Below are 27,933 nucleotides of genomic sequence, written 5' to 3' on the forward strand. Positions count from 1 at the left end.
AACCAGCTATTGTTGCAAAATCCATGATGGGCGAGTGGATAAACACATGCTCTCCGAAGACGAGACTGATGAAGACACAGGTTCAAATCTTTCTTTAACTGCTTTATTAGAAACTCACAGGATAATAGTCAAATATAAGTTCTCTCAAATGTTGAGACAAGAGATCTGTGGCTCACAGGTAAGAGCGCTGCCTCATGGTTTCAGAGGTTGCTGGTTTGATCCCGGCCAGATCTCCGCGATACGAGTGAATGCTGTATGTGTGAAGGGACGGGGACGATTCGGGTCCCCCCCGAACCCCGCCACGATGTCCAGCAGGGGTTATGCTTCCTGATACAATGAAAACAAAAATTTAGCTGACTAAAAATTTTGCTCCACTGTCCCTTCCCCACCCGTTTAGGTTCCCATCATTTGCTTTTCAAAGGGAAAGCCCTTCAAAAAGAAATTGAATGGGAACCTACATGTTTAGCACACAATCACACATCATATACATTACCTGTCCATGAGCAGAAGTCCATTATTAAAGCCAATGTCTGTCAACTCACATCTCTGCTTCCGATGACTGGATGTAATGGTCCAAACACATTCCTTTTGTAAGGAAAGACATAAATAAAAACAGACATTACTCCATATTCTACATCTAAAAAATGAGAATGTGTAAGTTGGTCAAAAGACTAGGTTAAAGGGGCTCTAAGCTATGTTGGGTGACGTCACTTCTTGTTGACGTTCAAACAAAACGAAGGCTAGCTAGACCCTCCCTCCTCCTCCTCATCCGCGCACTAACCCCCAAACCCTTCTTGTCGGTTATTGGCTGGAACAGTTTGTTATGTTTCGTGGTGCGGTTAAGCCCAGTTTGTTTTTGTTGCCGTTTGTGGAGCCTGGGGTGTCTGCAGAGACAGTGTTTTTTACAGTGTGTTCAGGGGACAGGCAGCTAGCGGATAGTGAGGAGATGTTTGCTGTATGTGACAAAAAATGTTTTGGCCTAAAAAACGTGTGATATCGCTTAGAGCACCTTTAATAGATGGAATTGGAATAATTTGAAAGCCCAAAGCTGTACAGTGTGGAAAATATTTTGCTGAGTATATTATACTTCAGTAATGCTGTATCAATAAAAATATTTTAATTCAATTAAAATTAAAATTAGACTTTCCTTCACAATAAACAAGAGTAATCCTAAAAGGCTGGTTTTCTGCACATGGTTTTAGCCCTGTTCTGTATATATGATGGTTTTCATTATTTTATGGTTCAGAAGCAAAAGCACTGCAGCTCTACTAAACCACGAAGCAGCAGAAACATCAGAGCTTCTCACTCAAACTGACTATAATAACAAACATCAATACAGTAGATTATTACTACAGTGACACTACAACCACAGCAATGACAAAAAACACCATTCCTTATTATTCTACTTCATAATATTAATATCAAATGGCGATTCATTCAAATATTATAAATGAAACGCTAACGCAACACTTACTTCGAATTAATTTGTTCTTCTGAAGGTCTGATGTAAACAAAGCCCATTACATGACAGTGCTACTCGTTTTACCAAAGAAATCCTCTTTAAGTGCAAAGTTACTTACCGGTGAATATCGTAATGCTCAATTCCCGCATTTTATCGGACTGTGTGTCGGTTTATTTGCTAAAATATGTGCAGTTGTTAGATATTAATAACCGTCATCTGCACGTGCTGTAGCGACTGTGATCAAGCTTCATTGTTGTCATGGATCTAAAGAAGTCGCTCTGACAGTGAAACACGCCCACGCCGCCTAGTGGAACGGATGGAAATCTGCACTTCAGTTTCTGTCATTCTTCTATCGTGATTAATAATCTACAAATAAATGCATGCTTGGATCAGGAGTCACTCTAAGAGAAAACTCAGGAACAACAAAATTTTAGAGTTTTTATGAATCCTAGCACACACAGACACCCACACACACACACACACAAAAAATGACATTGAGATTTGTTAGTCAAGGTAATGATTAACTCCATTTATAATTTGTTAAAGACTCTTACATCAATTCACTTATCATTCACTTATCACTTACAGTGCAGTCTGTACAAATACAACTAATTAGTGTACATATAAAAAATGTGGTAGTGCTATAATTTGGCATGGATCATCATAGGTAGTTTAATTTACACAGCACCTTAATTTAGTACCAAACAATGAGAATATAAAAATCAAGAAATTATATGCAAGACAAACCCAGTAAAATAAACATGATGAACATGATGAGGTGCCATATATAACACTGTTTTGATGGAGAGAGCACAAATTATTCTTACAGTGCCTCACAAGAACTTGTCATATAATCTCAGAAAAGAGTGTGAAATGAAGCGTAAAAAACCAGCACCATTTTATGAGTGACATGTCTAGTGTGGGTGACGATAAAGTCACCAAGGACACTTTGAATGTGTGTATTGTGCTGCTCGGGGGGTCTTTGTGTCGTGCAGTAGTGCTACATGGGGACAAAGAGGTGATTTACTGCTTTCTCGAGAACATAGACGTCCTCCTGTTTAACACATGATGCCAAAGAGATAAATAAATAACCAGTAGAGTTTTAACACATTAACTCTGAATGAAACAACAGCTTTTCAAGAGGGACCCTGCCTCAGAATCAGGGGGTACCTCATAACCTCATTAAGCGATCATATTTACATAAATATTAAACGTCTCCACAGTTAGACACAGTGAGTGACCATATAAATAAATATTGATCATTTCAAAATAGTATATAGATATATATGTTAGAATACTGTAGTTATGCAGTCATTATACATAAAGTGTGCTTCAGTTATTGGAGAAGATATCATTATTTCATTCCATTACCAAAGGAAGACCACCATTCCATAATCACATATATATCTATATTTACAAGAATTCATTACAGAACAGGAACGGCAGACCATCAGTGCTTTAAACATTTGTATGTCGATCGTAAGCCACAGTAATTGTGTCGGTTTAATAAGAAACAAAAGTCCTATGATCATCACAGTAGGATCACTGGGCCTGTAGCAGACCTTCCCACTGAATAGGTTGGGAGAACACCTCCCTTTCGAGCCACATCTCGTAGCTGTAATGAAAGTCTTCGGGCAGGTCGACGCGCTGACCTAGAACGCTTTGGAGGCAATTGTCCACTGGCGTAAACTCGTTGTTCTGATTCTTATCGTAACGGCGCGTGTTGAATTTCTCTATGCTCTCGCGCAGTGCACACTCCTCCGCCTGAAAATCCCACGGCCGAGCGTCGATATCTGGGAGAAGAGAAGGAAATATAGTAGCATTTGAAAGCTATGACACACAGCATTACATATGATAACAGGTAATCTAGAACACAATCGCTGCAACTGAAATTGCATACAGTAGCAGTGTCCCTATTCAGAGGCTGCATCCTTCGAAGTGCGAAGACTTTAAAGCCCACGCTTTCGAAGTCCAGGAAAGTTGAACGAGTGTTGTTAATGGGACAGTCTCATTTTTTTTTTTTTACCTTTGGCAATATATACCTTACATCATTAGATATTCAAGTAAAGCCGGGTTCAGAGAGTTTGTACAGGAGTTTTTAAATCTTAACCGACTGTGAAATCTGGTTGCATCACACACATGAAGAGAATCTTCACAGATTTTCTTCTTTCAAATCTCAAACCTACACACGGTTCTCCATTTCAAAAGTTCCGTCACTTAATAATCTGGCCTGAACATTGGAACTGACCAATGCCCTGGATGTGATTTTTTTTCTCTGAATGTCGGGAGGAGTAAATCGGGCATAAATCGGCCTGAAACTCCTGTAGTCTGAGAACCCGGCTTAAGTTCAAACCCTAAAGGGTAATCCAGAATTTTCTCTCAAAAAAAAATGTAGTCCTCATCAGAGCACAATGATTATTGGGATTGGCTAGGCTGAGAAGGATCCATCCGATCTATCCTTCGCGGCCCGGGAAACGAAGGATACATTTATAGGCTGCATTTGAAGGAGCATTCGATTTGGGACAGCCTTCGTCAAGCTGCTCAAACGCATTCGGCCTTTGAAGGATGCAGCCTCTGAATTGGGACACAGCTTGTATAGTAGATACTACATTTGGTTTGAAGCTCACTTCACACCCATTAAAGTACGTTCTATATAGTATGGATGACATTTGGACTATGTATGTATTCGGACATCCTACTCTGTTGGCGTACTGTTTTTTGCACACTAAAGTTTAGGGAAGTATTTGAATTTTTAATACAGTGAATGACTTATGATTCACTATGATTCATGTTCAAGGACACATCTAAAACATTCTAAATTGGAATCTGGTCAGTTTATTCAAAGTAACCTACGGTACACTTTCCATAGGGTCTTCCTCCCTTAAGTTAAGTGTCTTGCTCAATGGCCCTGCTCTGCTCCATGACCCAGAAGTAAAAAACAAAACATATGTTTACCATTCCCATACGCCCAGTCATCATTCAGTCGATGTCTGACTTTCTGATAGATGGCGGACATGGTTTTCATGTTACTCTTTCTCCACTGGCGCCCCAGATACTTGGTCTGGATCTTGAGGAGTTTGAGAACATAGAGCTGCATCATGGCCTGCTTGACCTTGAGTGCCCTCTTCAAGATGGGAGCAGATTTGAACACCACAAGCATCTATAAATGAAAGACAACCAACAAAAATCTATGTAAATTGTACACAAAACCATTCATATGAATGCAACAATTTACAAAGAAATGCATTCACATGTTGTGAAGGAGGCATAGATATGTATTAGAAAAATGATACTTAATGCTCTAGTAATCTTTAAAATGAATATTTTCTTCCTTTCACCATAGTTCTCGAGTGTTTCCACTTGGTAATTTTGTTTAGGATCCTCAGTAGGTTGATGCAGGAGAAGAGATTACGCCAGCAAAACTGATTACTGTCACCAGCTTCCTGTTTACACACACAGACACACATTCATCGTCTAACAACATTCAAATTGACATCTTTATCTTTTCAGTCACCTATAAAATATTATCTGGAGTTTAAGTAAAAAAAACCTGACAAAATAAAAGCAGTGTTTTGTATAATTACCAGGCTTTCAGCTGTGAGTTCAGGCATTTCATGAACCACACAATGTGGGAAATCCAGGGCACAAATGCTGCCATCAGAAAACACAATATGTTTTTTTAAAACAAATTTCAGACACAGGAGTTGGTTTAATTGAGCATAGATCTAAATGTCTACCTGTTTTTGGCACTGATGTAAGACATAATGTTCTGGTTAAAGAATTTGAGGATGAGGGGGATGCAGTTGGCAAACACCAGGTGCTGAGCCACATAATCAAACTGTTCGGGATGTAAAAAAAAAACATTCAGTACATCATGTTCATAAATAATGTACTTCATAAAAATCTTCAGCATATGAACAACACTACATTTTAATATAAGGAGGAATGCCCATTTAAATCCAGTGTGTTACATAGAGAGGAAATCAGTTTGGCCCATAATATCTATAATTAACTGCCAACTTCTCTAGCTCTCACATGAGCTTTCATTAGGCTTTCATTTATAAGGCATTCATCTGAGATTGAGAAGCATACTAAAGAGTGATTTGTCTCCTCCAGTTGTTTTCCATTTATCACAGCTTTAGATGTCAATGGGCAAACTCTGTCGAAGAGCTACCCAGAATTAGCAGTACATCAGCTCAGCGTTATATATCAGTGGATCAGCAATGTTGTTTAATCTGAGCAAATGAGTGATTGGGTAATTGAAATGGAAAGAGAAAGAAAAGAGGTGCGTGGCTGCCTTTAGTAGCTGATTATTCAGTGCTGTATAAAGATGTGATCCTTTAAGTCGAGTGTGAGAAGGGGTAAACTGGCATGACAAAATAAGTGTGTTATAGAACTCTTCCCACTGCAGTGCTATTTATCACCACTTCCATTCTCCTCCAATAGAGGGTGACACTTAAAAAAACACCCACGTTCATTTTTCATAATTTGTCACGCTCATCATACAGGATTAGTCTGAACTGTGCTGGCAAGACACTTTGTTCTTGTACCCTGCTAATATTTTTAAATTATCTGATGTATGAGGAGAGAAATACTCGGATTTCTTAGAATCCGAAGTGGGTTTTACTGGTCGAGCTGAAGAAGATCTAAATCCTCTCTTTAGTTTGAAATATTTGTCTTTCTTAATGATGCATTTATGGTATATTTGATTAATTTAAGAGCTTTTCTCATTGTAGTTGTCTTGAGATAAATGGCGCTTTGACGGCGATCCTATCAGCAGAATGCAGGGTCAGTCAAGTGCAGGAGATCAGAGCGACACAAGCAGAGAAAGAAATGGAAAATAAAGAGGGGTGGGGGGGGGGGGGGTCTGACCTGGTATATGTGGTTGAGTTTGAAGTGTTTGAGCAGCAATAGCAGGAGAGCTGAAATCGCTTTGACGATAATCTCCTTGTGTCTGTTCACATCAATGCCCAGCTTCATGCTCTGGAGGACGGTGATTCTGTTTCACACACAAACATGCCAAATGTTTGCTGTGCGTCTAAAACAAACTGCACTGATCTCTTCATGCACCATTTTAGTCTCTGTTGTATGTGCGTTTGTGTGTAGGCTTACGGCATCTCCTCTGGCAGAACGTCGGCTAGGATGTTGATAGAATCTGTCTTCGCTTTGGAGGTTGGAGCTGCAGCCAGAAGCAGCTTCAAAAGAGCAATCTACACAGAGAATAACATTAGTGCAACACTCCTACCTGGTTTGTCTGAATAGTTGCATGCATTTAGCACTACACTATTACCAAATGTGATGCATAATCCAATATTGGGAAGTAGATCAGGGAGCAGAGTTTCACGATTCTTCTTTGGAACGTGTTTTTGGACAATCTGAGCATTGGTAAAATTAAACAACTTCTGGTTTCGTTTTATTGAAATATTAGAGTCAAAAAAATTTAACAGAGGGGAATTCTCTTTATATCATTCCATAAATCAGAAAAAACTGTCAACAGCCAGAAGGAAAACAAAAAAAGTAAAAACTGTCAGAATATAGATGGGAATAAAACTGGAAAGTTTGCTGTAAGTAAATACTTCTGAAGTGGATATTTCTGACTCATTTCGAGAAAACGGCCTTTAAACATATATTGTAATTGAAATCTACTGATGCAAATAATAGATAAAGTGCAATAAAATAAACACTTAAAAGTGTTTTCTTTCCACTAGTCAGTAACTATGTTATAAAATAGCCCAAATTCTCACTACAGTTTTTGCCTGTGTCTGGTCTTAAAGACAGATAGAACTGTAAAATGTTATCAGAAAGAAAATGATCAAACACACACTCAGATGCTTGTGAATATGTAATTAGAATGTTTGTGTAAAATTCAGTTAGAAAGACACTATAGGGGACACTTACAACATACTGTGAGAGGCTGGGCAACATTCCCAAATATAGAATCTCTGCAGGTGTTTCTTCCACCTCCTCCTCACCCTAGCCGATCAAAAGAGACAATTTAGATTGACAGCTTAATGGACCAGTAATAAATGCACAAGAACAGTGAATTTGAGTCACTTACCATAGTCATGGGGCACTGCTGCAGCTCCTCCTCTCTCTTGATCTGGACCTCCGCTATAGAGACATACTTGTGCTGGAGAGGGAAAGGAATCAGCGAGAGAGAATTTCCATGGTGACCAAGGATGGATATCTAAACTGTGATTGGCTGAAATAGCCCCAATAGAGCACGCATTTTACCACTAGATTCACGTCAATGCATATCTGTGGCAGAACAGCTGGTAAACCCAACAGATATAATCCACTTATGGAGTATCAATAGAAAATTACCATTTAGTATTCATGAATATTTATAGTAATGTTCAAACCCTCTTTGTTAAAGAAACCCTATTTCTTTTCTCAAAAATCTTGATTTTGCTTTTGGGGTCTACTACAATAGGATTTTAAGCTTGATCTTTTGATATTAAACCCTCCTTCCAAACAGCACAACGTGCTCTGATTGGTCAGCTGGAGCAGTGTGTTGTGATTGGTCAAGCGCTTTGAGCGTGTTTGGGAAAAGTCACGCTTCTTGCCAGAACAGCGAGTTTTAACCCACTACTAACTAACTCAGCCAGGCCCAGCCCTTTATTCTGCATATAACTTGGGCAGGAATTATTTAAATGAGGAATATTGTGACGTGTTCGTTCCCAGAAGAAAACTCAAGACTACAACGGAGGCGTTTCAGGGACTTCAGAAACTGCGCACTGATATGAGTGACTTTATAAATTTGCAGACATTTTTCATGCTCAAACAGCAACATTACAGACTAAAGAAAGTGGAAAATTTAAAAGAGCATAATAGGCCCACTTTAATCCTCAGCTGTCAAGAAGAATACTAGAAAACAAAATGTTTCCATGCTCACCTGCTTCAGAGTCTTTACACTCTCATGTATGGGCCGGGGTAACCCAACCAGAGTGTCAGTGTCACTAAAATAACATCAGAAAGAACAAATACCCAGTGTAAAACAGAAACAGCAGAGTATACTGATTTAATGATAATGAAGGTGACCTTTATTATAGGTTATCATAGATTTGTAACCTTAGTGGAGCAGCTTTAGCCCAGGTGAACTGATCAAAGACTCACTTTCCCAAGGTGAAGCCGATAAATTTATTTCTGCTGGTCTCCAGAAAGTGCTCGATGTCTTTCTCTCTGTGGAAGGAAAAAGGAGGAGTTGGTTTGGCTATAAACAGATAGCTTTTTCTTAGTTTAGGACAGGACTGCTACCAACAGACATCAAAAAGATCAATGTAAAGGCATCCTTTCAGGACTGTCATCTTTACGCTAACCTCTTTAAATTGCTGCAACACCCCCTCCGCCACCCTATCGTTCTCATCTTCATGCAGCAGCGCTGCTCAGCACAGCATTACAATTCACAGGTAAATACTGTACTGCATAATAAATAATCAAGAGGATTTGATCAATTGTGACTGTCACAGCTTTCACTGTTCCAAATTCATCTCTTTTTCCTTCTTTCCTTTCTTCCACCGTTTCCCCATGTTCATCTGTCTCTGTCCACGAATATGCATTATTTAAGCCAGACATACTGGAGCCTGTATTTCTAGCACAGGAGGTGAAGTGGATTTTTCTAGGCAGTTGGATACAGAGCATCAAATACAGTACATTTTAAAATATATTCAAATACAAAACAGTTATTTGCAATATTTCAGAATATTACTGTTCTCATTAGCTATGATTTTGCTATGACAAAGTTGCAAATTTAAATTATGCGCAAAATTGGAATATCGTATGAAACATTTGAGAATAAGGCAGCGTTTCCACCCCATGTGTTCAGGAGAACAAATTCATCCCTTCCTGGGAAATTGTCACAAAATTTCTATAATAAAAATGGAAGTTACTGCAATAGTGGAAGCCACTATGGCACTTTTTTCTACATCATAAATGACTTGCACCTGCGCAGACGAAACGCAGTAAATGCTGTCATGAGATCTATTTCTGGAAAGGAATTGAACCAAATCATTTTGATGATTTTTTGATTTGACAGACTTTGACTCAGGCATTTCAGAATAACTAACATTTGAGAGGCTGTCGATGCGACTGGTCCGCTGGTTAATCCAGTTATCCAATCACATCCTCTGTTCCTCTGTCACATCCCCCCTTTTTTGTTGCACAGAGGGATTTATTCTGTAAATGTGTTTCCATTGTAGTTTATGATAAAAATTGGTGGATGGAAACATAGTAGTTCAAGGAACGAAAACAAAAACAAACAAAACTTTATCAGGAACAAAAACTAAATAAAGTTAAATCATTCTGAACAGAAATCCTTATTTGAAATGACTAAAAATCGGTTAATCGTTTTGTTTAATATTATAATTTGGCAGTCAACCAATCATGAATTCGAATAGTACAGCCTATTCAAATGTGAGGTTGATGCATCATAGGTAAGTCGCTGACATTATATTTTTAATCTCAGGTGTTTTTCCAAGCATATGTCACCAACTGTTAAAGCATTAAATTTAAGTGAAAATGTATCGCAGGTAATATCCAGTGTGGTGTGTTTTGAAACCAGCAAAAAAAGCCCTGAGTTTATGGTCATTCTGGCCATCCTGTAGAGTAACATTTGAAGAAAAGATATTTTACGCTACCTGACTTTAGGGGCCCAGGGCAGGCCCTTGGGGAAGGATACTCTCTCAGTTGGGGGCCGCAGCGGTGGTGGTGGCGGTGGTGGTTGGATGATGACGTCTCTGTCGAGAGGGTCGACCTCTCCCTCGATGCCACTGTCCACATCCTCTGGGTCATCTTCCTCATCCCGGGCATCATCGTTCTTGAAAGGGTCCCGTTCGTTGTAAGTGTCCAGGCTGTCCTGCTTGACCAGGGGCTGCAAGAGAAGAAGAAAGAGTTTAATATCAAGTTGCAAATGAGCATATTACTCTGGACCCTGATATCGAGTCTCATTTATAAGTTGTAAAGGCCGTAACACACCAAACCGACATTGGTGACGAAAGGCTATTGTGTTGTCGCCTAGCGTCGTCTGCGTCTGGACCAAAATGCTACGCTTGAACACACCTCAAAAACTAGCCTGACAAATGCTCACCGACGGCAACCGCTTGGTGTGTTATAATTTTAAAATCAAGTGGTTTCATTTGGCATCCTTTTTATGTAAAATAAAATATCAACTGTCCAAAATGAAACATCATGAATGAGAGGTTTCAAATGTTACAGTCACTGAACGAGACTCACATAACGGTCACCCAGTTACTTGTGTTAATTTTTCATTGCTTAATCTTATCATTACATTGCCCATCCATTAGTTAGTGTTTATTGCTAAAACTTACTGTTCCGTAAACCTGCAAATGATAAGCATCACAAAAACTTTGAATCCTTTACGCAATTTTGGAGACTCGTACATTCTAGATACAACACTGCAACTCCTTTTTCAACATTCCTGTGCAGATTCAGTTCAACTAAGGCACAAAAAACAAGTTCTTTACATCTCTAGTGTTGTGCAAACGGATGAATGGCAAGATTCAGAGCAAGCATCAGGCATGAGGTGCATTAGTGGAGCGTCATCCTTTGTTCTATTGCAGTCAATGTATGAGTGTGTCTGTGGAAGGTGCTGGGGCCATGAGCAAAGGTGACTCAGCTGTGATTGGTTGCCTATGAGAAAAAGCCATTCTGCTAGCTAGTGGGAGCCGCAGTGTGTCTATGTGGTTCTCATTGACTGAGAATGTGTGGAAAGATGTGCAAATGGAAAGATAGGAGGAGGAGAGAGAGTTTTGCTTATATCCGGTAGCCATGGTCAGCTGTATTTCTCAGAACCCTTCCCTTCCCCAAATCAAGTTTCAAAGGATAAACAAATTGCTGTGAAGGAAAAGAGAGTGGAAGAGTGCAAGGCCAGCCCACAACAAAGAAAATGCACAAAAGGGGTTTAGGGTAAAGACCTGTTTCTTGGCATATGGACTGTCTCCTTCCAAGCTATCAACAAAGGCACTCTGTAGGGACACAAGGAAGAGACGGGAATGAGCCAACAGGAAAACCAAAACCCAGAGAGAAAAGGGCAGAAAGGAGTAGAGAGGGAGACAGAGGAAAGTCAAAAACTGTGCTCTGCAAAAAAGAGATTTTCTTACTCATTACTTTTGTCTTAGTTTCCAGTACAAATATCTACACATTCTTAAATCAAGATACATTTACTCATGAAGCAATATGACACAAACATTAAAGGGATAGTTCCCCCTCATGTCGTTCCAAACTCGTAAGGCTTTCGTTCATCTTCAGAAAACACAAATGAAGATTTTTTTTGATGAAATCTGAGAGCTTTATGTCCCTCCATTGTCAGCTACGCAACTGAAACTTTGATGCTTTAAAAAGTTCATAAATAGACTAATCCAAAATGAATTCAGTGTTTTAGTCCAAATTTTCTGAAGAGACATGATTGCTTTATAAAATTCACCTTTTATTCACATATAAACATTGATCAGCGAACATAAAGAGAAGCTCAACCAAACCTGCTTGACATGCGAGAACAAACCTCTTACGGAAGCTCAAACGTGCTGCGTAACACGAGAATAAACGTAATTGGTTTTCGCACGTCAAGCGAATATGTTTGAGCTTCTGTTTACCACAACTGATGTGTGCATTGATTAATGTTTATATGTGAATAAAAGCCAGATTGAAAAAAAATTCAATCTGTTCATCAAATAAAGCGATCGTGTCTCTTCAGAAAATTTGGACTAAACTGCTCAATTCATATGGATTGGTTTTATGATCTCTTTATTAACTTTTTGAAGCATCAAAGTGGTAGTTGCGTAGCTGTCAATGGAACAGCTGTCAATTGGGACAGAGAGCTCTCAGATTTCATAAAAAAGATATTGGATGAACGAAAGCCTTACGGGTTTGAAACGACATGAGGGTGAGTAATTAATGACAGAAGTTTAATTTTTGGGTGAACTATACCATACTTATTTTTGTACTGGAAAAAAAAAATTTGCAGCGTGAAACCTGCTGTGATTGGTCCACAATGTTGTACAGACAGACCGGCCAATCGGTACACTGCTAAATTTCACTCTCATTGTGACATCACCGTTGCAATGTCAGAGTGTCTTTAAAGGCAGGAGTGTGGTAGAACACAGGCATGTAGTCCATTGTGTGTTTATTTAAAGGTTTGTGTAAGTTTTTCAGGCTGGATGGGCCATTCTATTAGTATAAATAGGTAGCACGGATCAGAATTTTTTTGTGTGTTTTGTATTTCACATACTGATTGTATAGGTTTATGCGCATGAGTGGTTGTGTGTAGTGAGCTCAACTCATGCTGGCACAGTGATTGTACTTCTTCACATGGTTTCTGCTTGTGCAACTGCTTTGAAAGCTGTGTGTTTGTCGTGTGCTTCTCGTACCCTGCGGCTCCTGCGTCCTCTCTTCTGCTGCTGCTGTTGCTCGATGAGCTCCATGGCCGAGGCTGGAGGTGAGGCGGCTCGCATGTTTCGCACCACCTTAATGCTGTCCTCAGGGAGCGGCGGCAGGTTGAACTGCTCTCTCATCCTCACCTTCATCTCCTGCAGCTCCTCGAAACCTCCCAGTGTGAACTGAGGTGCACGTCAACACACAGAAACCAAGATCAATGGACAGAGCACTATAGCGACGGAAACAGGTCTGTTATTGACTTGATTCTTGATATTGAAAAAACCTATCCGTTTTTTAAAAATTCTATCTGGTAGAATAGAATTAATCTATAAGTGAAATGGAATAAAATATAATGTAACTTAGCATAACAGAATAAGCAGTGATTGATGTGTGGAATAGAATAGAATAGAATAGAATACAAAACAATACAATAGAAGAAGTAATATATAAGTGAAATAGAATGAAATAGAATGTAACAGCATAACAGAATAGCATAGAATAGGCAGTGATTAAAGTGTAGAACAGAATTGAATATAATAGAAGTAACCTATAAGTGAAATGCAATCAAACTGAATATAACCTCATAACAGAATAGCATAGAATGAGCAGTGATTTATATGCGGACTAGACTAGAAAAGAATAGAATCGAAGTTTTGATCTAAATTGGAACATATTTTATAGTAATTCTGATGTGTGTATATTGAAACTAACCAGTATGGTCTTCCACAGTAAGAGCAGCACTTTCTTCATGGGGAAATGGGGCGCATTCATACTGCAGAACTTGGTTACCATGGTGAAGAGGAGGAGGGCAAAAGGCTCTCCGTTATTAAGGGGTGAACCTGAGAGGAGGAGGGAGGTTAATCACTGCACCATAGAGAAGGTCAACAGCCAACCACTGCGAACACAACACACACAAACGCACACACACTATATTCTGAATATCTGTAAGACTTAAGGACACAGCTCTTTCTCACCCAGCTCTGTTTTGAAGGCCTCTCTGGCTGCCTTCCTCTCAGGACTGTCACCCTCCATTTCCACACGTATGGTCTCAACCATCAGATACATGATGCTCAGAAGAACCCTTTAGAACATAATGCAAATTAGAGCGATCAGAGCGATTGTGTGTAAGAGTGTGTGTAAGAGTCTTTGTTTATTGTGACCAAAGGCAAGTGTTTTCCTTCTATAATCAGCTAATGCAGCAGCTTTACTTCTCACAAGAAAACAACATTCAGGTCTCAATTATGTTTGCTTAGAGGGAGCAGATATATTGAGCTCAAAAACATGAAGGCATATGAGGCTGCCGTCAGAAAGATCTGAGGCTGCCTCAGTAAATCTGAGAAGTGGATTGTGGGTTGGGTGAAAAGAAGTCATGTTGCGAGAGAGTGTTTGAATGTCTGTGAAAGAAGAAAATGATTCGTTCCCAGTGGACATCTTACCTGAGTTCAGTGCTGTCTGCCAGCGAAATGGCTGGCTTTCTTACCGCGGTGCTGCACGCCTGGTTATTACTGGAGGAAAAGGGAACAATACCAATTCAAAATAGCACTCTACGGACATCCTTACATAACTTCTGCATCAAAAGATTCATTACAGCCAGCCAATGGTTTTATTACGCCACAAAATACAATATAAATGAGTTTGTGAGAGGCAAACAGGGCTTGTGGTCTAATGTCTTGCTTTCATTCTGGAGCACAAATACTAGCTTATTACACCTGACAAGCTGTCAACCTTGATCATTTCAATATGTTGTGCTTTGCCAAATATTAATCAATGCTCAGAGAAGCTGGAGGGCTAAATGTATGGCATCATAAACAGCAGAAGAGGCAGCGGTAGAGCACAGTTCTGCTGTGTGGGCTGATAGGACAATGGTACAAATACATTAAATCCGCCAGGCAGGGGCTTGAAAGAGGAGAGGCATGGTGGCCAGGCTGTCTTTGAAGAACAGATCACAGACGGCCACTCTGAGGCTCTCTCAACAACACAAGAGCAGGAGGAAACGGAGAGAGACGGCGGGGGTGCAGGAAATAAAGACCAGAGATGACAGCAGGTGTCAGAATGATACACAAAAGAAATGTGCCTTTTTGATCTTTCTTTGATGCTTATATTAACTTCATAAGAATATGATAAACCAAAACCTACGGTAGTTAAAATTTAATATATGAAACATTATAAGACGCAGTTTATCATCTGAAAAAAAAGCTACGTTCTCCAGGGACACAGTGAGATTGTTATATTAATTATATTACATATTTTTTAAATATTTTGAATTATTAATAGCTTTTATTTAAGTTTCAATTTAATTTAAGTTTTAGTCATTTTATTATGTGTTTTTTTTTCATTTTATTATTTTTTAGCAATTTCTTTTTAGCTTTAATTCATTTTTCTTTTTGTCATTTTACCACTTTAACTCAAACGAAAATTATAAATGTACATCTAATATTTATATTTTGTTGAGCTTTATTTCATTAATATTCTTAATAGTTTTAGTTAACAATTCCAGCACTAATTATATAATATTATAAAATAAAATATTTATTGTCTGAAGATTTTTCTAATACAAATTAGGATATGTGAATATAAAATCCCTTTTTTTATCATTTAATTCATAAACGTTTTATGGGAGCAAATAAAGCATTGAGCTAGTTTTTCATTATTTTTAAGCTTTTTCTAAGAAATATAAATTTAATCAACAATTCTTTTTATTAGCCTCTAAATCAAGTGCAAAGTGCACACGTTTGGATTTGTGCCGAATGAGAAAGGTACAAGAGCCCAAGCTTATTTGTATAGTGAATTTCCCATATAGTTTCAGTTTCGCTTAAAATATATTTTGTATATGTTTGCCGCATATGATACATATTGAATGCCACCATAATATATGTTAGTTTTATACTTTGTTTTGCATTTCTATTCTGAATACCATTAAAACTGTTTACCGGTATTTAACATTATTTCTAAATGTAATAATAAAATACATATAGACATATACACCATTGCAACTTATCTGCGTTTTTTTGTCTCAACAACGCAGTTTTGAGCCAGTGAGATTTATAATCAGGTATCAACTCCAGGCCGTTGCTATGACGTTACTAATGTGTTCTTTGCACCTTCATTTTTGGGTTGTTGTTTTTTTTGGGTGTTCTGGATGTGCAATACTCAGAGAGACATCTGATATCACTGATATCACTCTCTTAATGGAATAGAAAGATCCATTAACATGAAAGTGTACTTAATGTGGGTAATTAGAGAAATATGCCGCCCAGGCAGCTGCTACCATACACAGCGGGCATTAAGAAACAGAAAAGGAAAAGGTGTATGGTTCATTAGGACAACACCCAGGAGAACTGCAGAAATACACAACCCCTTAAACACTGTTTCGCACACACAGTCATGACTGAGCCGTTTCTAACCTGCTCCCTCAGGAGAAAGAGAATAAAAATAGAAGCACTGTTAAACACTTCCCTCGCTGTCTGTCTCTTTCAATATTTCAGTCTTTCCCTGCCTGCAGCAGATGGTCTGGCCTCAGTCACAGATCTCTAAAGAGAGACTGAGGCATTTTGGGAAATGAAGATACTCACTCTATCTCCATGCTGAGGAGCTCCAGCAGAGCTGTGAAGATGCCCATGTCGTAGAGGAGGAAGACGTTGTGTCGAGACCAGTAGAGGACGTCTGTCTCGGTGTCACACTCGTCAAACACACCTTAATACACACACAGAAGGAAGAAAAAACAAGAAATCGTTTTTTGATTAAGATAGGAATTTTTTTGCTATTATTTTCATGCCAATTAAGATGGTTTATGTGCAAATTCTCATCAGTGTAATATTTTTCTCAGTTTAGTTTCATTCATATTTTTGAATTAGTTTTTATTTTTATGTTAATTCTAGGGTTTTTTAGTCATTTCATTATGTACTTTTGTTATTTACTAATGTTATTAGTTTTTTTTCTATTTAGGATGAATTTATTTTTTATTCTATTTTATTTACATTTTTTAGTTTGTATTTCCCATTAATAATTGTAGTGCTTCAGTTTAAACTTGTTTCAGTTTATTGCCAGGCAACATTTCTAATTTTAGTCAACAAATAAAGTGTAATGTTTACATCTTATTTTATTTCAGTTTTATTAATTTAATTAACAGAAATGTTTTTAGTTAACAAGAATTTGTTAAGAAGGTTTGTATAATTTAATCTTTTATAATATTTTTACTAAAAACAAATACTGAAATACAATATTTTTTATATAAATATTCATAAATTAAAGGCAGTACAACAAATTAAACAATACGGCATTAAGTAATGAGAATTAGGGGGATATGTGCTTAATAATTATGAAAATATATTAAGTTGCAGTTGAACAATATTTTAAGGGCCCTGATATACAGTACTGTATATAAAAAAGGTTTTAAGCCAGTTATTTATATCTTTTGCTGTAGTAAATCAGTAGTAAAATATCAGTTTACATTTCCAAACATTCTTTTTGCCATTAATTGTAATAATCTAGTGAGATTTTTGAATGCGCAAGGAGTCTGAAGACAGCCGGTATGATCCACACAGAGATCTGATCTCACCATCTAAATCCAGAAGGACTGTGGCAACATCTCCTGGACACTTGAAGAAACCTTCCTGCAAAGCTACCTGAAAAACTATGTGCAAGCGTGCCGAGGAAAAAAGCTGTTTTAAACGCAAAGGGTGGTCACACCAAATAATTTGATTAAGTTAATAAAAGTTAATTGATAAATAAAATCTATTTAGCCATTATTTTTGAAAGCATACTCTATAAAAAAAGCATACTCTGGTTGCATGTGCTATATTCGTACCTTGGGCCAAATAGAGGATGGCCCGGGCCACTTTGAGCCTCTTGTCCCGATCTGTGACCTCCAGAGCATCCAGCAATCTCATGACATACGCCCTCTGCTCCTCCAAACTCAACTCCATCCACCTCCGACCCTTCACTGAGAGCAGAGGACAGAAGAATCAAATCTCTGTCCATGTTGATCATTTCTGTCATTTTCTACCACCTCCCAATCTGGTTCATTTCTCACATGTGAGAAAGATTAGTCAGGATTTGTGTTGCTCAGACATCCGTGAGAGGGGCGGCACATACTTGTTCACTTCACTGACCTTTCTTTTCATAAATGTGCCTCAACTATATATACGAGAGGGGGATTAATGAATGCAAATTACTGTACAAACCTTCCTGGTTTGAAAATGCGCTTGGTAAAACATTTGCCATACGCTTATTAGAGAGTTTGTGTGGCAGATTTCTGCTGTAAAGTCTTCAGTGAAAGGAATGTGTAAAATTAAATCCCTGAGGTCATTCATCTGACACGGAAAGATTTACATTTGATTTTTGATGAGAATGATTTTGATCTTGGAGTATTATGGAAATGTTTGCTGCAAAACTTAGTATTTTTGTCTTGTTTTCCAATGCTAATGTCTAAATATTATTGAATCAAGACAAATTTACTTAAGAAGCAAAATAAAAATAGTATAAAAAAGTTTCCCTGAAAAATGTATACATTTTTTTTGCTTAAAACAAGAAAAATCTAGTTTTTCCTTTGAATCCAGTGTCTTTTTCTGACCCCATTGGCAGATTTTTAAAATTATTTTAAGCATAAACTCACTTCATTTTGATTCATTTTTCATAAAAAGGGGTCATGAATTGAGTTCTTAAATTTATAATGTTATCCTAATCCTAATTTTGTATTAATAGGCTCATTTCTATCCTGTTTTTGACCCTCTCTTTTAAACTGGGAATTAAATCCCCACTGCAATGATTGGGTAACAGTTTTGTATATTAAAATAATTGTCAACATCCCTGTAACACGTGTGGAATAATTTAGAAAATTTCTGGCAACATGTTGAAAAATGGCAACTGGTAAAAATTCAGCCATACACTTTTGAGCCAGAGATCCCGAATCAGAAGACAACATACAAAAGAAACACATTTTTTACTTTGCTCATATCTATCTTGTATTTCTTTCGTATTTACTACTACATGTCATAAATCGGTGGTCAGGACTAAAGAGTCAATGATGTTGAAGTAGGCGTTGATATTCTTCTGCAGAGGGTAGTCTTTTGGCACACTATTACATCATACTGAGACGAAATCCGAAACAAGTTGTTTTCTGAGCCTGGTTTCAATAAAAGAAAACATTTATTTCTGAAACTTACAGGACATTTTTATAATACATACATGATTGACCTGTTATATGTCAAAAGATCAAGAAAAATTTATTTCTCAATTCATGACCCCTTTAAGTCACTTTGCTTCTCAAGTAAATGTATCTTGATTTAAGAATGTTGTGATATTTGTACAGGAAAACAAGACAAAACTACTAAGAAAAAAATAATTTATTGCAGTGCATTTCAAATGGGAATGGTTTTCGATGACCCATTTTCTTGAAAGTGCCCAAAAGAGGATGGAAAATTAAACTCATAAGTAGACAAAATTGAAAAAAAATATGACCACTTTGGATTGCAGCAACTTTCAAAAGTACGAATGTGTCTTGTAAACGACTCCAACACGTGTCATGAAGTTGCTTCAGAATCAACACAGACGTGCAGCGCACACAATTGACAAAAGCTAACATCACGTGGTTGATCCAGACACTTTTTTCCATTCAGTAGAGACTGCAGTGCCAAGGAATACAGAGAGAGAGAGAGAGAGAGGTCTGGTGAGGTGAGATTGTGCACACAGCAGGCAGGGTAAAGCCTGAGGCCACAGGCCCCACACACAAACACACACACACGCACAACACACAACATACACTCATTAAACTTCTCCTTTTCTCACAGAAAAAGAACGGAGGAATTTTGCTGAGGCTTTATTTCCGTTCTCTTTCAGACACAGGTGGAAATGAAGCTTCGGCCAGTTGCATAAATATAGCCAATAGGCTAAGACAGTGTCTTAAGATCTAGTATGACCACTAGCAGTTAGTCAAGGGGTATTCAGTCTTACTTTTCAGTATTATATTAGACCAATCTAAGTTATGTAACCGATTTAAAAGCGTTATCAACAGTCAAAACAATTTGATGCCTAACTTGTAAGACTAGTCTAAGCGGTTTACGCAACCTGCACTCCAAGCAGTTTCTTATAATTACAATGCAATTTGAGCACAAAATCTTAAACACTATGATGTTAGAAGATGCAATAACAAATAAAGATCTGTTTGTTAATATGTGTTGTCTCAGGGAAACACAAAACCTTTGCGAGCGAATGCAACAGCATTAAAATATGTATTTTCCTCCCATCTCATATTTATTTCCATCACCATGACCTTTAGACCTCTGTCGGTTTATGCTTAAAACATGAAAAATGTATTTTCCAAAGTGGGAAGGACCCGTTTTAAAAATCTTTGGATATTTATTCCATGAAAAAATACAAAACGATATATATATATATATTTCGTTTTTTTTTTTTTGCAGTGCATTACCGAAACATATGACTTGTAATATGTAATATAACACTGGCTACATTACCATGATTCTTGAAGTCTTCCTCAAAGTAGTCCCTGTTTAGACTGAACTCTGGTTCCTCTGTGTAGCTGTACAGCTCTGTGTGAAAGAGACAAAAAAATACATATGATTAAAAGAAAACAAACACATAACATGGGCTTTCCGTAGTAAAATACATTCATTAAACCGTAATTGGCATGTTGTGCATTACATGCCAATTAAAATGCACTATAATGAGTCTTTAGACAGAGAGGCTCAAACTGTCCCTAAATACTATAGTAACAAGCATCAACAGCAAATAACACTAACAAATTATATTGTATAATACTTGGTAACACTTTTCAAACATACATTCTACTAACCATAAGTAACTTTGCAACTACATGTCAACTTGCTCTATTAACCCTAACCTAACCTAACCCTAACCTAACAGTTTACCAAAACTCTAACGGCATGTAGTTGCAAATGAATAAAAGTTAGTTGGTGTGTAGTTGCAAAGCTATTAGAATGTCTAAAGTGGACTATTGAAATAAAGTGTAACCTAATACTTTATATACTGCCACATTTAGTATAATTAAAGGCATACAACCTCCAATTTTTAATGAAACGCATGAACCATGCACAGGACCAGTGTTAAAATTGCAACATTAAACCTATCAGTAAATATATACAGTATATAATGCACATCTGTTCTTCAATGAATTCTATTTTAATATGAAATCTACGTTTAAACATCTAAAACTGTTCTTGTGCTGCTTCCATATGTTGTTTAAATGCATCCTTTTAAAAGATTAAATCACCCGAATTCAGTGATTGTTCACCCAGATAGGTTTGTGTGACTGACTGACCTGAGAGCTCAGCAGTGAAGCCATCTGTGTCCCCATATTCAAACTCCAGGTTGGGGGACTCCATGGACCCCTGCGGACCAGAAGCAAACAATAACTGCACTGCTACAACAGAAAGTGTCACGTGTCTAACATCCTGGAGCACCTACCAACTGCATTTCAGGTCTTTCCACTATTTCATCAGCATGTGCTTTTTCCTGTAATTATGCAAATTTAGCTAGGACACACTACTCTAGTACTTCAACAACTACAGAGTGGGAAATGTAAAGGAAATTTACACATGCTCACACATACACACTGACAGTGTAGCATTTCCATAAGTGCAGTACCACACAGTAACTCAGTATCCACAAAGATCTAAATATGAAGACGCACCACTGCATACTACAGTAAGTGAAAATTAACAATTAAAGCCACACGTTGCATCTCAATTCATATACCCAATTGTGATTAGGATTAAAGCATCTCAGATTATAAATAGCTTGTTAAGGGTGACTGGATGCTATACAATTTTGGTAGATTTTCTAAGTTTGCATCTGTAATAAGCATTTTGGGTCTTTACGGTGTAGGACTCCGGGAGAGGAAGAGTTTGTAACTGTTCTCTACTGACATTTTTTGTTTTGTTGTGTGCACCTTGTATATATTAGAATTTACCTCAGCTTTTGGAAGAGCTACTTATGATGAGCTTTGATTCATTATATGTGTTTTTTTACACCCTGTGTGTTTTTAAGGTTTTGGTGTCGCATCACAGAAACTGCTCTCCAGTGGTTCAAGTCTTACCTCTCAGGTCGGTCCTTCAGGGTGTCTTGGAGGGGTGAGGTGTCTAAATCGCAACATCTAACTACAGGGGTGCCTCAGGGCTCAGTGCTTGGACCACTTCTCTTCTCCATCTACATATCATAACTAGGATCTGACATTCAGAAACATGGCTTTTCCTATCACTGCTATGCTGATGACACACAACTCTACCTCTCATTCAATCCAGATGATCCGAGAGTAGCTGCTCGCTTCTCGGCATGCCTGATAGACATTTCTTGCTGGATGAAGGACCACCACATTTAACTCAACTTTGCCTAGACAGAGCTGCTTGTGGTTTTGGCTAACCCAACTTCTCCATTAAGCTAGGTTAATCAACCATAACTCATTCCAAGACAGCCAGGAACCTTGGAGTTGTGACTGATTATCAGTTAAACTTCACAGACTACATTGCTAGAACTGCTCGGTCCTGCACATTTGCCTTATACAATATTAGGAGGATCGGGCCCTTCCTATGTGTAGTATGCTACACAACTCCTTGTCCAGGCTCTTGTTCTATACATACTGGACTATTGTAATGCTCTCTGGCAGGCTTTCCAGCATGTACTGTCAACCTCTACAACTGATCCAGGATGCAGCAGTGAGAGTGATCTTTAATGAGCCGAAGAAAGCATGTCACACCTCTCTTCATCAATTTTCACTGGTTGCCAATAGTGGCTCGCATCAAATTCAAGGCACTGATGTTTGCCAACAGAATAACCATTGGCTCTGCACCCCATACCTAAACTCACTACTTCAGACTTTTGCACCCTAGGGAAGCTTGAGTTCTGCAAGTGAATGGTGCCTTGAGGCGTCATCCCAAAGGGGCACAAAATGACTTTCACAAACCTTTACCTTGACTGTTACCTGTTTGTGGAATGACCTGCCTAGCTCAACATGAGCAGCTGAGCCTTTAGCCATTTTCAAAAAACAGCTTAAGACGCAACTTCTTCATCAACACTTGACCCATTAATACTAACACTTTCTATTATATATATATATATATATATATATATATATATATATATATATATATATATATATATACTGGGTTTACTCTGCTAGATTAAGGCCCTGTTTACACCTGGTATTAAAAAGCATTTTCTTCAATCATGTTCGGTGTGAGAAGCAGAAAGGAGAGATGCTGCTCTCTGTATGTTTTTCAGTCTCCTTTCATGTTCATATGTAAATTGTGTGAGCTTATTTCCTCCATTAGATTAAAAGATCTGAGAAAAAAAAAACATTTACCTTCACATAAACCCTCCTCTTAAAGAAATTAGGACAAAAGTGGTCGAAAGTGGACAAAAGATTAAAAAGACAGTGTTTTAAAAAAAGACAGTGTTAATCATCAAATCTAAAGCCCAAAGTGCAACTGTATCAAAGCCCAACTAAATCAAAACACGGAGCAACTGAAAGAGCGGAACGCTCCTCTATTCCTTGAAACAGACTGGAATAATTTGTAAATCTCAAAATGGGGCTGTACAATGTTTCCTGTATCAGAATTGATCTGGACCAAAAAAAAAAAGATGCCAGTTAATATTCATCATTTATTATTCATAACTTATTTAATGCAGCCATATACAATGATTCATCCCTGTATTTTGCATTATCTATTCTTCACTACATGGTGTTACGTTTAAATTAGGCTTGTCCCATAATTACCACTCTTAAGCTCGATTATGGGGGCATCTGACCTAAAAAAAAGCATTACAACTGGGTCACCCACTATTATGCTTTTTGACAAACCTCAGATTTGCTTTCACATACTTCCTTTTGACTAATGGACTCTTTTTGCCACCCACCCAAACGACCAGCGTTATCCACATATTTTCACAATGATTCTGAAAGAGCTCTTGATATTGGTGGACTCAGCTACAGAGTTCAAGACCTGAGATCATTTTCAAAGTGATCGTTGACCTCGCTCTTCTCATAGAGTGCTTTTACAGAACTCTTTACTTTGACAGCTATTAGCTGAAAATACATTGATGACTTTACTAGCAGCGGCCAATCGAGGAAACTTCAGTCCCCATCAGGGTTATTATTGTAACTAAACCTATTAAAAACAGTTCTGTTAATTGAAATAAAGCTGAAAAAAATAGATAAAATAAAAAACTTAAACAAAAATGGGATGTTGAAAATTAGAAATGTTGTCTTTGCAATAAACTGAAATAAGTTTAGGTTGAAGCACTAAAATTATTAATTGGAAATAAATAAAAACTAAAACTGAAATAAAAATAAATTAAACCTAAATAGCAATTAAATAATAATAATATAATAAAATGACAAAAAAATAAAATTAACATTAATAAATTAGCATAAAAACTAAAAATATAGAAATAAAAGCTAATTTAAAATATGAATAAAACTAAAATAAAAAATAAAATAACTGGTCCGCATCAGGCCAATTTTTTTTCATCAGTGTAAATTAGTGATTAGAAATAAAACAAAATTTCTATTTTAAATGTATAATGCATTATGGGCAAAAAAATGTATATTGGATGTGAGAAATCATCCTAATCATCATCATCATCATAATGCATGTTCAGATTTTATGTATGCATGCAGTTGTACACAAAAAACTAATGATTTCTCATGTTTACCCTCTTCCTCTTTCTCTAGTCACAGACATGTGTGGCACAGTTAGGAGCATTTTATTTTGAACCTCAGGAGCAGATGGCATTGATACTCCCGGTTAAAGGCCCTAACTGAGAACTGTTTGGGAGAAACCGAAAGAGAGAGATAGTGAGGGACATGGGCTTTCCTTTTGACAGCGTTACAGACACCTTCCCTAAATGAAATACTCCCACTCTGTTCTCCCAGAAGCAGAACTCTCATGTCTAACCCAAACCAATGCCAGATACTGATGGTTTTAGAGAAAACATGGCAGGTCAACGGCCAAAACATCTGATACAAAGGCAAACTGTGGATACTAATAGACTAGAACAAAATCCTAAAAACACAATACATATTTATGCTTTGAATCATGACACGGATTAATATGATACATCATTCTTTTGATGAAAATTATTTTTTTATCATTGTATTGCACTGCATTATGTTTTGCCCCCCACAATAAAAACTACAGAGCTTTGATCATAAAACTAAGCATTTAAATATCTGTTTAAAAATACATATTACTGGAAGATATAGAGTGACCACTGATATTTAGTCATATTTAATCAGTAAAAAAACAAAACACATATGCTACTTTTTAAAAAATATTTAAGAATTTTTTTTATATTAATAAAAGTATTATTTCATATATCAGGCTTTACAGGGTTAAAATTCCAGTTTTCTATTTATATTTTGAGTAAATTCACATCCATTTCAACAATGAATCTAAAGCCCAAAGTGCAGCTGAATCAAAGCCTAACCAAACCATAACAAGGAGCAACTGAACAAGAGTTGCATGCAAAAACAAACTGGAATAATCTGTAAATCTCAAATCTCAAAACGGGGCTGTACAATGTGGTTTCCTGTGCAAGCATTAACCTAGTGGACCAAAAACTGAAAGGCGCCAGTCAATATTCATCATTTAACTCCTTTTATGCAGCCAGATACAATAATTCATCACTAATATTAGCATGCACATATCATAAGACCAAGCACAGAGGTTCACATCCAGTATATTCTGGTTTGACCCTTGAGTTTCACTCCTTGTCATATACTCCAGCCATGCACACAATTTTAAGGCTTTTTGTGTACATTCAAACCGCCCCACCACTGACCTAGAAAATTTCTGCTGCAGGAGTAAAACACTCTCTAATTCCTCTAAAAAATAAAAAAAATAAAAATAAAAAATACCCGCCACATTCAATATGCTTAACGATCACAATCACGATTGAGGAATTCATAACCTTAACTTCACTAGGCTGGACATATTCCAGCTCAATATGTGTTACTGTCCTTGAAGACTGAATATGCCCTGAGCGGTGCCAAATAGAGACTCAAATATGCATTCGCATGCTTTTATTTTTAATGACTGATAAATAATAAGTTCATGTGTTGGAAAGAGCAATGAGTAGATTTTTGGATGCATGGATGGATGGATGGATCTCTGCCTCTTTTAAATAAATTTAATGAAAATAAATAATTCCCAAACAGATTGTATATTACAAATAAAATCAACAGAGTCTACTGACCCCTTTAAAGCACAATATCCCAATAAATATTCTATAATATTAGGCTAATATTGACCAAACTGGTTTTGAATATATATATCATAATGCATTTGGAATGTATGCCCACTGACAATAATGGGTTAATGTGATGTTTACACATGATTAAGAGCCCAATGCATACATTCTCAGCATTTTGCATGCGCATGTGCACACATATACAGTGGAAGTGGGAATTAAAGACAGAAACAAATGTACCCTTCATGTTTCCCCTTCAAAGTCACGCAAATGAAACGCATGTATTTCCCCTATAAAACCATCAGCCAGTCACACCATATCAAATTCCTACGGAGAAGGTATTTTTAGCACCACGCATGTTTCTAAAATAACAGCTCGAGGCATTTAAAAGCCCCCAGCAACAAGCCACCTTACACATATACACACACCCCTCTACCCCTGCGAACTGTCAGTGTGCTCGGATTACCTCCGAATCCTTCAGCTGATGGCTGAACCCATCTCTCTCTTGAGCAAGAGACTTTTGTCTGTTACTGTTAGAATCATTAAGTAAAGGTACCTCCATGTCGTCGGTCTGCTGCATCTGTCAGGTTGAGGATGTGTTCGCCGCACGGAAATACACAGTCACACTGGAACATACGCTGCTGGATTCCACGCTCAGAGTTGTCTCCGGCCCCACCGCTCTGATTGGCTGCTGAGGTAAAGCCTGCGGCGAGCCACGCCCACACCGCATTTGACCACGAAAATGCAGGTGCTACTATTGCATTCCAATGCACATCATATGACACTATTTTCGACCATTTTAAAAACTAAAAAAAGCAAAAGAATTATGAGGCATGTTACTTTAATGTCTTTACGTCTTTACATTGTATTTTACCCCTGCCATAAATTGTTATTTCTTTCTTCCACATAGATCCATATGTTTTGTTTACTCAGCCTATGTGTTTTCATATTTGTTGTGAGTTGTATGTTTTTACGAATTTTGTGTATATTCTGGTGATTCCTAAAAAAAAATAGAGAGAACATCACAATGAATGCTTTTCCACTGAAAAAACTGACCATTTAGTTCTCTTAGAAAGTAGGCCTACTAATTTGAATTATTTTGCCTTTAAGTTGAGGTAAACCCTGCGATAATGAATGTTAATATCTTTCGTTTCTATTTAATATCTGGAAGTGTGGTGTGTGTGTGTGTGTGTGTGTGTGTGTGTGTGTGTGTGTGTGTGTGTGTGTGTGTGTGTGTGTGTGTGTGTGTGTGTGTGTGTGTGTGTGTGTGTGTGTGTGTGTGTGTGTGTGTGTGTGTGTGTGTGTGTGTGTTTAACACCCCATGCATAATGCTTGTGTCGCTTATTAGTTAATGTAAAAATACATAAAGACATAAATAAAACCACCAGTCAATCTAAGACATGTGAGCTGTTGTGATGAGGCAAAACAAAGTGCTATTATTCAGATTGAGGAACAGAAAGAACACTGAGTTTTCTTCTCTACAGCTAGAAAGAGCCACATTGTGACGTTTTTGACAGAGAATTAGTGATCGTTGAGAGGAAGGGGACACGTTCGGCATGGCGGTGTCAACACAGCTACAAGTCAATTGTCTTCACTACAATAGACATTTTAATTTGAAAGTGTGAAAGACGCCCACCAGATGACAGACTTCAACAGAAAAGGTTAAGACTGGCAGTGAGGTCACTGAAAGCCACACAACTTTATCACATTCACACGATGCACCATTCTCAGGGTGTTTACAGACAATTACTAGAAACGGGGAAAACTTCCTTTGCGTTATTCGCACCATTGTCAAAACGATACCCGTTCGCACGGATCAGTGCACCCACTAAAAACGCTGTTGCTATTATTCATGC

General features: G+C 37.6%; 1 protein-coding gene across 4 annotated transcripts; it reads right to left on the reverse strand.

The window, feature by feature from the left end:
- Window positions 1-1,962: 1,962 nt before the first annotated feature.
- On the reverse strand, window positions 1,963-26,787 carry strip2 (striatin interacting protein 2). Of its 4 annotated transcripts, none has more exons than XM_077234803.1 (22): window positions 26,634-26,782; window positions 21,150-21,219; window positions 20,326-20,400; window positions 17,661-17,795; window positions 16,426-16,546; window positions 14,290-14,358; window positions 13,828-13,934; window positions 13,565-13,692; window positions 12,847-13,035; window positions 11,395-11,445; window positions 10,099-10,331; window positions 8,579-8,644; window positions 8,358-8,421; window positions 7,521-7,592; window positions 7,361-7,435; window positions 6,575-6,672; window positions 6,335-6,461; window positions 5,200-5,300; window positions 5,047-5,113; window positions 4,801-4,905; window positions 4,418-4,622; window positions 1,963-3,255 (listed from the first exon to the last, which is right to left on the reverse strand). In XM_077234803.1, exons 1-22 carry the CDS (start codon window positions 26,655-26,657, stop codon window positions 3,005-3,007), a joined length of 2,433 nt encoding a protein of 810 aa, XP_077090918.1. In that variant the 5' UTR covers window positions 26,658-26,782; the 3' UTR covers window positions 1,963-3,004. The 4 variants fall into 4 exon arrangements, with proteins under 4 accessions (XP_077090918.1, XP_077090916.1, XP_077090919.1 ...); XM_077234801.1 differs by having other exon boundaries at window positions 26,544-26,721; XM_077234804.1 differs by lacking the exon at window positions 11,395-11,445 and having other exon boundaries at window positions 26,634-26,787.
- Window positions 26,788-27,933: the final 1,146 nt, after the last annotated feature.

The sequence above is a fragment of the Siphateles boraxobius genome, unplaced genomic scaffold (genome assembly GCF_051911475.1).
Source record: "Siphateles boraxobius isolate OS27281-9 unplaced genomic scaffold, OSU_SipBor_1 19, whole genome shotgun sequence".
NCBI lineage: Eukaryota > Metazoa > Chordata > Actinopteri > Cypriniformes > Leuciscidae > Siphateles > Siphateles boraxobius.

Excerpts from the sequence above, each read along its gene's own strand:
- strip2 (XM_077234801.1), bottom strand. The coding sequence starts at position 26,657 with ATGCAGCAGACCGACGACATGGAGGTACCTTTACTTAATGATTCTAAC. Across the intron at positions 21,220-26,543 it reads ATCAGCTGAAGGATTCGGAG|GGGTCCATGGAGTCCCCCAA; the intron begins GTAATCCGAGCA and ends TCTGGTCCGCAG. Across the intron at positions 6,462-6,574 it reads GTTCTGCCAGAGGAGATGCC|AATCACCGTCCTCCAGAGCA; the intron begins GTAAGCCTACAC and ends TGTGTGAAACAG.